The following is a 12,054-nucleotide window of genomic DNA, read 5'->3' on the forward strand; positions in this document are numbered from 1 at the left end:
GGAAAGTTTTGTGTTTTTCTGGGTGTTTTTTTTTTGTTGCGGGTTGTAATGACTTTCAGCATTCCCCTTTCTTTATCAGGTGGAAGGAATATCAGCATTTTGTATGCATAACATTTTCAAAGTCATGCCCACACACACACATATACTTACACACAGACTCACACAATCAGAAAAGATTAAAAAGTAAACAAACTGTGAACAGTGGTTGACTGCGCTCCTGTGAGTGAATGACTTTGCTTTCTCACCAGTCACACTTGCCTGTCAGTCTCTCTTTATTTTGCTCTATTTTCACCTCAAACTGTCCTCTTCATCTCCTGACCAGTTTCATGATGTGGCCTTCGGAAACCTGGCCAAAGGTTGGTACAGTATAGAAAAGTTGAAAAAATGTTCTGTATGTTTTTTTTTTTAATCTATGCTTGAATGAAGATGAGTTGCTAGACAAAATAACTTTGAAGCAGTTAATGTCTATTTGTGCACTGACGATATGGTCCTTTGTTGAGCTTTATTACTTGTTGCATGCTGCTTCAAAACTCTATATCACAGCATTGATTTGTAGACCTGAACTCTTTTAGCCTTTGTAACAATGTTTGCTGTGGTCACTAAATTACAAAGCAGTTTAAAATCCTTGAAAAACTCTTTTCATAATCAGGTTTTTAACACGATTGATGTGGTTCTATACAACCCTGACTACAAAAAAGTTTGGATGCTGTGTAAACAGTAAATAAAAACAGAATGCAATGATTTGCAAATATTTGATGACCCATATTCAGTTGTATACAATGTAGAGACAAGCTATTTAACCTTCAAACTGATTAACTTTATTGTAAATATAAACTCATTCTGAATTTCTCTTTTTTTATCATTTGTTTCCCCAGGCGCTGAACAGCGTACTGTATGTTGTACTCTGTATAATTGAAAATGTGACAATTAAGTTTACCTTACCTTTACATTTTACACGACATCCCAATTTTTTGGAATTGGGATTGTACATGTACATGAATTTTTAGCCGAAATAGTTTTCATTTCATTGGGTCTCAGGGACATTGCAAAGTGATTAAAATCACGGCAAATGAGCCATTGCTAGCAGAAAAGGCAAATTTTCAGTTGTTGTCCCTTGGGCTGATGTTAAATCTGCCATTAAAGCAACAGTTTCTGGCATGCCCTGCCTTCAGAAGGCGAAAAAGGTTCAGTTTGGTTCAGAATCTTGTTTTTTTTCTTCTTAACTTTGAGTTTAGCTGTTGCTTATATAGGTTCAACCCCAATTTAAAAAAAAAAAAAAATAGGAGATCATATAAAAATGACAATGTCCGTGATTGCCAAACAGTCTTTGTTTTCCCTACAACCAGATAAGTCCGTCTGATTGGTCCAACCTGACCCTCCACCTGGAGGGATCCCTGACCAGCACTTTGGGTCATTTCCTGGACAGTTGGAGGCGTAACGTGACAGCTGCAGCCAACGCTCTGGACAAGACTCTGGCTGAGGAGAACTTCACGAACGTCATCTGGTATCTGGCGGTGATGATCGGAATGTTTGCCTTCATCATCGTGGCCATCCTGGTGAGCACAGTCAAGTCCAAGAGGAGAGAGCACTCCAATGACCCCTATCACCAGTACATCAAGGAGGAGTGGACTGCTCAACAACAGAGTGACTTCAACCTTTAAATATTTAAATAAATAACTTTTCAGCTCCATAATGCAACATAGACACTTAAAGGACCAGTGTGTAGAATTTGGTGGCATCTAGCGGTGGGACTGCAGATTACAAACACCTCATCTCACTCTTTCCTCTCTAGAGACAGTGTTTGGTTTGTCCATTCAAGATTACACTAGAAACATGGCAGGAAATCATGGAGGAGGACTAGCACCCTCTGAAGATATAAACGGTTCATTCTAAGATAATGATTCCTATTTTCAGGTGATTATACACAAATGAAATTATACGTATTACATTCCACTTCTGCTCATTTATGCTTTAATCTTACACACTGGTCCTTTAACTCACAAAGTTGAAGTTGGGGGGCAGCGACCCCCAATGTTAGGGCATAACAGGAATAAATGCAGTTGTAAAATAGCTGTTGACTAATAAATTTAATTGGTATTTGACAGGAAAGGAAAATAAAGTCATAGCATTTTGCTATTTAATTTTCATGTGGGCTGGTGTGTGTTTGGTTGTTCTTATGTGTTCAAGACTCAGATGACGAGATACACTGTCATGTTTTTGTGTAAACTGTACAGCTAAATGTAACATAACTTTAAGACTAGAAGCAAAGGGAAAAAAGTTTTCCTGAGTTTCTCAAAACTCAAAACTTCACCTATGTGTCTAATGCTTCAGATGCTTCTTTGTTTAAGCCATAATATGTAACATTTCTGCATTAAAATGTATACAAATGCTAGACATGTTATATATTGAAAATATGGAATTTACTGAATGCATTTCTTGCTGGCTGCTTTAACAGGAAAATGTGACACACCAGATACTTGGAGTGAAGAGGGAAATCTGGGAACATGACTAAAAGTAACATGAATAAAACTTTAATATTACCTCGTCTATGAACATGATCTGTCAATCTGCAATGGCGAAAACAACTCCTATGATCCCACGCTACTTCATGACATAATCAAATTAAATCTTTTGTTATTTTGTTGTTAGACCCCTATTGGCAGAACGTATTTATTGTGCATTTATAATTTGTACATGTACAGAAATGTAGAAACAATATGTCAGCTTATTAACTATTTCATAGTGAAAAGCAGCAGTGCACAGTTACTTCGTGGAACTAATCAGCAAACAAATAGGCTTTTCACATAATGATGTACAAATAGTACAACTTACAGGGGCTGACCTCCATTTATCTGCTTCAGTTTCAGGGTTCAGATGTTACTGGTTCACTGTCACACTGTCATGGCTTACTGGAACACTTACACAGAGCCAGCATTAATTGAATTTGTAACACCTGTTCTTTTCCTACCATGACAAGTCATAAATGTCTGCTGTTAAAAAGCCTATTGATAGTAGATATACGAATGATCAGTGTGACACCAGTGATAATCCTACTTTTGTTTTCTTTCCTCCAAAATTATAATATTAAATTGTTTTCTAAAGGCTACAACATATTTCTGTTCACAAATCCCCTGGTAACTGCATAAAAACACCTGGTTGAGAATTACTGTACTGTAAGTATCTTCCACCTTTAGGGCTGATATTAATTTAACACTCACAATTCAGCAGGTCATAGATGGTTTCTACCTGCAGAGGGCAGAAGAGGCTACTTCCTAAGCAGCTAGGGAACTCTTGTACACAAGAGTAGAAAAGAAGAGGCCAAAATAGAGATGCAGCTACTGCCCCTTTGTCAATAGTGTAATAATGGTGTATGTCAGGCCTATTCAGTTCCTTTTTAAGGGATCCATTCAGACTGACTCTCCTAAATTCACTGCTTAAACAGCCTGTGTTGAACCTTAATAATAAAATTAATGAATAAAACAAGTGTCTGTATGCTAAACAACAGATGAATTGGTTATGCTACCATTTCATTGTTATACCAATAAAATTATGATCTTCTATAAATCTCCACCTTTATGATCAATAGGCAGGCTTGAGGTCATCAAAGGGCTGGATTTGGCCAGAAGCTGCCAATTTAATAGGTCTGTTATATGTGAACATTGAATATACAGTTTAAGAGGAAGATCTTTAAGTCAATGTATCAGTGTTTGAAGACCAAAATGGGGGAAATTGTGAAAACAAAATTGTACGTTCAAACGTAAAATTCTTTTAATACCAAAGGAAAATCACACCCAAATCAAACCAAATGTCTTTATACCAAAGTCAAAGTCAACTTTATTGTCAGTTATGCCATATGTACATACATACGTACTGAGGATTATAATGCTGTTTTCAAACATTACAACACGGTTTAAAAACACTAAAACAGAAACAAAAAAAGAAAGACACAAAATGCTAGAAAGAACTGAAATATATATTATTGATAATAATATATTCAGTTCATGGTCAGATTGAACATGCAAAACTCGTGGGACCACATCTGCAGAACAACCACGACACAGATTTTTGGAGTTGCCCTTTACACACCTGTTGGCATCATGAAGCTGTCACTTAAAATACACCCCCATTTTCCACACGAGCACCAAACCTCACATCCACTACGTTATCTGGTCCTCACAGTCTTTTAATGCCTCGGAATAACTGAACCCCCCAAATCTCCGGAGGCTCAGCTCTCTCCTCCCACATCATGGACGCCCTGAGAGAGACATCAGAGGGAGCAAAAACTGTGCTCACCATTAAACCCAACGCTGTTGTCCTCTGCTATCTCCCTTTCTCACTTGCAGTTTTATTTTTAGCATTCAAACAACTGGTCTCCTAAAAATGGGCCTGTCCTGCACGGGTAGGGGGAGAGGAGTTGCTGCTATGTATGGTATCCACCCCCTGAGCACCTCACAGGCCGGACTGTGCTCCTCTTTTGCCTTTGTGTCTTCAGAGAGAAGGCGTGAAGGAGTGAAAGAAAGAGCTGATAGATCTTGAAGATGCTGGATTTCTTTGGGATGCTTGAGAGCTGCCACTGACGGACCAACTTTTAGCTCTAAAACTTTCTGCAGCACATTTCCCCACCCCTTTCACAGGGCTTAGGTGACCTTTGAGTGCAGTTTTATACTGTGAAACTAAAACCAAACTCTGACTTTTGGGGGTGTGTGGTTGCTCTCGACCATGCTCTCCCTCTGGTTGTTTCTGCTCCCCTGCCTCAGCCTCGTGCCTCTGGCCCCGGCCGAGAGGGGCCTGGAGTTCCCACAGTATGACGGGAAAGACCGTGTCCTAGATATCAATGACAAGAACTACAAGAAAGCGTTGAAGAAGCACAGCATGGTGTGCCTGTTCTACCACGGGCCCATACCAGACGGCAAGGAGCTGCAGAAACAACACCAGATGACTGAGCTGGTGCTGGAGGTAAAGTATCAAGAAAAGGAAAAGCAAGAGTTGCAGGAACAAAATTAAAGATGAAATTGTAAATTAAGTAGATATACAAAAGGTGAAGATTTGGTTTGGTTGTTTGTATAATTAAACAGAGTATTATGAAAGATTTAGAGTATAACAACTCCACATTAGTGCTCCAGTAATCAGAGATCCAAATGGTGAGATATAAATCTCTAATTTTTTCCATTTGAATGTGCATGTGCATGAGTTTTCTCAAGGTCACTGTATATCTACATGTACAGTAAAAGTAAGACAGTAAAAGAAAAACGTCTCTTTCTACTGGATTGCACCAACAATGATTATTTTATAAACCCAATTAAGTCATGGTTTAACTCATCTTGCTGTAGGTTGATATAATCATGTTGCACCAAACTAGCTTAAAATGAAATCAGATTAAATTTAAACCTCTCTTTAAACCTTAGTTTAGTTCCTACTCCAAACCAGTGGTTCCTAAACTGGGGGGGTGGGCCCCTTCTCTGCCAAACCATCAGGAGGAGGCTAACTAGGCTAACTAACTTTTTAATCAATCTTTTCAATCTAACATTTTGTTAACTTTTTAGCTAGTTAGCAGACAATATAACTGTTTTTGCATTTTGTGTTCTTATTAGCTTTTACTTTATAGCTAGCTAGCAATCAGTGTGGCATTTTATTGACTTGTAGGTAGCTAGCAAATAATGCGACATTAAAGAATACAGAGCAGGAGAAAATATTAACTGTTTTTTCTTCTCTTTTACTTAATAATGTACCAACAGCTCTAATTTCTCTGCTGAATTTTGAATTTAGATTTGCTTTTTTTTTTTTTTTTTTAATTAATCTTTGTTGGTGGAGCCCAGTGTAAGAGTGCACAGTGAGTCCAATAAAATGCAGTGCTATTGCTTAAGCTGAAGTTTAAATAAATTTAGTATGTGCTTCTATCCCTTAGATCCAGCTAATTCTCCCTGTGGCTCACCTCTGCTGGCAGAAATAGGCCAAGAGTTCATGAGCATTATGTTTTTGAGAAACACACATGAAGGGCACAACTTCTGCTCTGCATTAGTTTTTGGTGGTAAAAGTAAGACAGCTTGACAGAATTTTTTTATTCAGGCTGAGCCAAGCAGCTGGAGACATGTCTAATTGATAGACTAAATGAATCTGTGTTTGAATGCCATACAGTAGGAAACCGTGTGCGTCGTGCCCTGTCTCATGTTACACATGGCTGAGCGTGAGTTGCTCTCTGATCTGTCAAAGGTAATCTGAGCCCAGTCATGTAGTCCTGATATTAGCTTCACTTATTTTACACAGCACAGGTGGGCCATGTAACTACAGCCTCAGTCACTCATGTACAGGAGCCATGCAGAATTTTAAAGCTGATCATAGTCTACTATACACCAGTGATGGATGCACCTTTCAGATGGTTTTGTAGTCTTACAACTTGGAGATCTGTTCACTTTCTATTTGTTTAATCAGTGGAAACATTTAAAGGTGCCCCATGGAGTTTTCTTGTTGTGCACTGATTACATTCATGTTTGCTTGGTAGCAATGTTCTGCAATTGTTATTGCACCTTTGTTTTATACAATAACACTCAGACACATGTGTGGACTACAGTTTTGAATCCTTTGAAATTGACATTATGAGGGTTGTCATCTTTTTTTTTGCAAACAGAGCATGCACAGTGCTAATGAGAGCGTGGAGCTGATGGGTTACATACTGCCACTTCATTGGTGCTTATACATTTAGCAGGAAATAATGGCAGCACTACAATGTGTTTCTGAAAACATTTTAGGTGAGAAATAGACGTAGAAACAGAATATTAGCCATATTTCATCAACACTGCCTAGTTTTACAGCTTGGTCTGAATTTCGGGAAGCTCAGTTGGAAACCAGACACAAAATTGTGACCACCAGGTCACAATCTTAGTTATATTACTGCTACACAGTACACTAATATCTGTTTAACATGTTTTAGGTTAATCCATATTTGATCAGCATTGTCTAGTTTGACAGTTTGATTTCAGCTTCACGAGTCTTGTGTGTTGCAGGGATGCACCGAGAATGACTTGTCAATCACATGGTAGCTGGACCCTAAAACATACCCTGCTCATTATGTTTTTTACTCTAAATGGGGCCACAATTTACAAAATGAACATCATGCTTTATTGAAGAAGACTTGGAAGTAGCAATCGAGACCATAAACTCATTAGGAAAATGTTTATTGAGGTAATTAATTAAGTGAGAAGAGCGTTCATTTTCTCATAAAGGTAAATCCAGGCAGACGACTTTTTGCAACCAGTGTAGTCACCCCCTGCTGGTCATCACAAAGAGTGCAGGTGTTATGGCACCTCCACACTGGCCTCATTTTCAGACCTGGAAGCTCTGTCCACTATTTAATATATGGTCTATGGTCCTCTTACACAATGCTAACAAAATGGGGGCCCAGTTGTAAAAAAAAACAACTTTGTGGTCAGAACTCCACAGGGTGCCTTTAACTTTTCAATCACAGTGTAAACAAGCTTGTTACCTTTGCACACGAGGATCATTTATGGCAGGAGAGTCTCTGTTAGGTCACCTACTGTACTTCACAGAGCAATTGCCAGAACAATTGCATATACTCTTGCTTTGGTTATATTTAGATCAAGGCAGTCTGGCTGATTATGTAACCGTGTCTCCGTAGCCCCTGGACAGCTGAGCACCTCTGCAATATTGCCAACTTTGGTATTCATTTTTCTGCCTTAAGACCTTATTCGACACTGCAGTCATGCTCCTATTCACTTTTCCCCCCACAAAAGCAGCCTCGGTGAATGTTTTAACCGAACTGGGATTTGTGCTTCCACTGCCTAGAACCTCGTCACTACACCAGAAGATGCAATTCTAAACCTAAAATTGATAATTTTGTCATGTCAATCATGTCTGTCTTTACATTTAATTTCTTTGAATCATGGCTTTTTTGTCTTTTTTGTGCAGCTTGTAGCTCAGGTTGTGGAAGAGAAGGATATTGGCTTTGGAATGGTCGACTCCCATAAAGATGCAAAGGTGGCAAAGAAACTGGGTGAGAATATGAAGACCTTATTTTAGCCTCCTTAATCTGGTTGATACTTGCAAGACCTGAAAGTCAATTGCCCTAAATCACAAATTTAGTCAGGGGTAAAATAGCTTTAGGAACAGTCTTTGGATGTGCAAACCATGCCAGATTCCACATGGCATTATGGATAACTGTCACATCAATGAAGGCACCATTAAAGCTTAAAGGTACATGCAGGATGTGGAGTGACATATACTGCCGTCTTTTTCAGGGATGTGCCCACATATTTCAGTAAGACACATATTCTGCACGTGTTACAACAGTGTGGCTTCATAGTAAAAGAGTGGCTGCTTGACTGGCCTGCCTGCAATCCAGATCTGTCTCCCATTGAAAATGTGTGGTGCATTATGAAGTGCAAAATATGACAACAGAGATCCCAGACACCGCAAGTCACATATCAAGCAAGAATGGGAAAGAGTTTCACTTATAAAACTTCAACAATTAGTGTCCTCAGTTCCCAGATGCTTAATGAGTGTTGTTAGAAGAAAGGGTGTCCCAACTTTTTTTGGAAAGTCAATTCAGAATGACTGCATATTTGCAAAAAAAATAATTAAATTTATAAGTTGGAACATTAAATATCTTGTCTTTGTACTGTATTCAATTGAATAGAGGCCGAAAAGGATTTGCAAATCATTGCATTCTGTTGTTATTTTTACATTTTAGACAACATCCCAACTTTTTTGCATTTGGGGTTTGCATTTATCGATCTGTAATTTCCATCAATCACAGGCCTGGAGGAGGAGGGCAGTGTGTATGTTTTCAAGGATGATCGGGTGATCGAGTTTGACGGCTGGCTCTCTGCTAACACCCTGGTGGAGTTCTTGTTGGACGTGAGTAATTTAAAGACATATTCCCAGCTGCTACCATTAATCAACACCAGCACTTCTAGCTCCTCTTTCCGCCTGTCTCTAGCTGCTGGAGGAGCCGGTGGAGGTGATCGGAAATGCTCTGGAGCTGAGAGCCTTTGACAGGATGGAGGAAGACATCCGCCTCATTGGTTACTTCAAGAGCGAGGACTCTGAGCGTGAGTGTGCGAGGCTGTTGGCATGAACAAATATGTTTTCTACTCTTTGAACACCGCTCAGTCCCTTGTTAGTCTGTGATGGGCTCTCTGTGGCTCATGCCCTTCATTATAACTTGAGTGCATTTTAACCCCCTCATCTCCATGGATTTACAGATCCATTTTTACCACTGCTGCACACACAGCTGCCACTGTCTGGTCCCGTCTCACATGCTGTGGAAGAACTGAGTCTGGAGTAGTTTACTTGTTGCAATGAGCTGCAGCTACATCCCATCTGACCAACTGTGGGAGCATTAAGCAGAGGTCAAAGTTCAGCTATTTCCGCTCCCTGATGTGCAAATGTCATGTACACAACAGCCAAAGAAAGCACAAACAGATGCGTGATCAGGAAAACAAGGCTACGTAAAAACACTATAACACTATAAACTCTACTTAACTCCTTCTTTCTCCCTGTTTGCTTTCCTCCTCAGATTATGAAGCTTTTAAAGAAGCAGCAGAGCAATTCCAGCCCTACATTAAGTTCTTTGCAACATTTGAGAAATCTGTAAGTGACAAGCATATGAATTCAGTGTATCACAATATTTGATTTCACAAGTTGAAGTAAAAAAAATCTGCGCACACAAAAGGTTTGTTTCTCTCAAATTGTGTTCACAAATTTGTTAAAATCAGTCTTAGTGAGGACTTTGTCTCTTCTGTTCAACTGATGAGGGCTAAAACAAAAGCATTGCATTTATATTTTTGCTGGGTGTAATTTAAAATCAGTATTCTTTAGTGACCCGTCTTTGTTGCTTCAGGTGGCCAAGGAGCTGACTCTGAAGATGAACGAGGTGGATTTCTACGAGCCTTTCATGGAGGAGCCAGTCACCATCCCAGGAAAGCCTCACTCTGAGGAGGAGCTGGTGGAATTCATAACTGAACACAGACGGTAAACAAAGAGCAATGTTGAACTAAATACTTCAACAAATGTGTATTTAACCAAAATCCCTGTGACCTTCAAAAAAAGATGCATTTCTGAGTGTCTGTAAACACATAAGGGCTTTTTCACTGCATACTCTGTAGGCTGTTATTGAGTGTGTTTTCTGTGCCGTCAGACCAACTCTGAGAAAACTGCGTGCAGAAGATATGTTTGAGACCTGGGTGAGTGATGATTAACAGCTTTAAATTTAGTTTTCTCTGGCACTTCTAATATCCTGACATTTATATTTGTCTTTTTCCTCTCAGGAGGATGATATTGAAGGCGTCCACATTGTGGCTTTTGCAGAGGAGGAGGACCCCGGTAAGTGCATGTTATGTACTTTTTTTTATTATTATTGCTTTTGAAGATGTTACATCACTGTGAGACAGAACACATAAATGAGAATTCATGAAAAGGAAGAAAGGTTACAGTTTTGTTTTGTAACTATCAAGTTTTATGCAAGAAGAAAGCTCATTACTCCAAAGGTTTACAGATGGACAAAAAATGTTTTTTATTTCTAGTAATAAGACACTTTGCTTGTATTAGACAGAGGTTAACCAACTTACTTTCATGAGTTCTCAGGAATAATTCCTCTGGAATAGATCCTAGATTAGACTAGACAAGACCAAGATCTCTGGACACAAAGGGATTTAGTTACGGATGATACTGGAAATTGTGTTGATCGTTTCTTTTCAGAGAAACTTGTCTGTATTTACACTTCCTCACTATTTGAAAAACTCAGAAAAGAACGCAGAAGGAGTTAGAAGAGAATATCATCATCATCATCATATAGCATTCTCATGTCTGTATGCTAAATAATTTGTTAGCTAATTCATTTATGCTAAGATATGGGACTTAGCTTAGCATAAAGACTGGAAACGGGGAAAAACTTTTTTTTTTTTTGCAGATATAACAAACAAGTTGTGTCAATTATCGTGCTTTAGGGGTGCAGGTGGGCTGATTTTGTTGCATTTAGATAGGGCCAAGCTACTCGTTTCCCTGTTTCCAATCTTTTTGCAAAGCTAAGATAACTAACGTTATACCTACAGACACGAGGGTGGTCTGAATCTTCCTATCTAACTGTTGGTAAGAAAAGAATGAGGAAATTTGATGTTGTGTGAAATTTCTTCTAGATGGTTATGAGTTCTTGGAGATCCTGAAGGAGGTGGCCAGAGACAACACCCACCTACCGGAGCTAAGCATCGTCTGGATCGACCCTGATGACTTCCCTCTGGTGAGACATGATGAAAGTTCCAGGCTTAGAAAGACACAGAGGCAGGAGAACCAGAAATATAGTGAAACATCAAAAAAAAGAAAGAAAGAAAGAAAGAAAATTGAATATTAAGCTCACAAGCTGCACATCTAATGTGATCTTTTTTTCTCACTGACCCCCTTCAGATGATCCCCTACTGGGAGAAGACCTTCAAGGTGGATCTGTTCCGACCTCAGATTGGAGTTGTTAATGTCACAGATGTAAGTCCCTGAGAAACCTGGAAACTGTCTGATGTAACATGAGCTTCTCCAGAAATGATTTGACCTGTCTGTCTGTCTGTCTGTCGGTCCGTCTGTCTGTGAGCAGGCCGACAGTGTGTGGATGGACATGGACGATGAGGAGGATCTGCCCACCCCTCAGGAGCTGGAGGACTGGATCGAGGATGTGCTGTCTGGCAAGGTCAACACAGAGGATGATGATGATGATGACGATGATGATGATGATGATGACGACGACGACGATGACGATGATGAAGATGACGATGATAGTGAAGATGAGGATGAAGATAGTGACGATAATGATGAAGATGATGATGGCGACAATGAAGACGACGATGATGATGATGATGATGATGATGATGATGATGATGATGATGACGAGTAATCCACAGCTAGAGGACAGTGAATGTTGCGTCTTCAGTTTTTATTCTTCAGGAGTTTAATGTGAATTTCAAACTACTGTACAGTAAATTAACTTTTCACCAAGAAATTACTGTAATTCAAAATGTGTACAGAACATTGACCTAAATAAAGATGGACGCTGCA

At 39.3% G+C, this 12,054-nt stretch overlaps 2 protein-coding genes across 2 annotated transcripts; both read left to right on the forward strand.

The window, feature by feature from the left end:
• Positions 1-245: 245 nt before the first annotated feature.
• On the forward strand, positions 246-1,896 carry LOC146322877 (potassium voltage-gated channel subfamily E member 2-like). Its single transcript, XM_084724071.1, has 2 exons — positions 246-356; positions 1,347-1,896. Exons 1-2 carry the CDS (start codon positions 327-329, stop codon positions 1,659-1,661), a joined length of 345 nt encoding a protein of 114 aa, XP_084580197.1. The 5' UTR covers positions 246-326; the 3' UTR covers positions 1,662-1,896.
• A 2,659-nt stretch (positions 1,897-4,555) lies between these two features.
• casq2 (calsequestrin 2) lies at positions 4,556-12,054 on the forward strand. Its single transcript, XM_084724995.1, has 11 exons — positions 4,556-4,956; positions 7,924-8,008; positions 8,771-8,871; positions 8,954-9,065; positions 9,533-9,606; positions 9,857-9,987; positions 10,154-10,199; positions 10,284-10,338; positions 11,151-11,251; positions 11,416-11,490; positions 11,597-12,054. Exons 1-11 carry the CDS (start codon positions 4,720-4,722, stop codon positions 11,891-11,893), a joined length of 1,314 nt encoding a protein of 437 aa, XP_084581121.1. The 5' UTR covers positions 4,556-4,719; the 3' UTR covers positions 11,894-12,054.

Source organism: Lutjanus erythropterus, chromosome 8 (genome assembly GCF_056507025.1).
Source record: "Lutjanus erythropterus isolate fLutEry1 chromosome 8, fLutEry1.hap2, whole genome shotgun sequence".
In the NCBI taxonomy this organism is placed as follows: Eukaryota; Metazoa; Chordata; class Actinopteri; order Lutjaniformes; family Lutjanidae; genus Lutjanus; species Lutjanus erythropterus.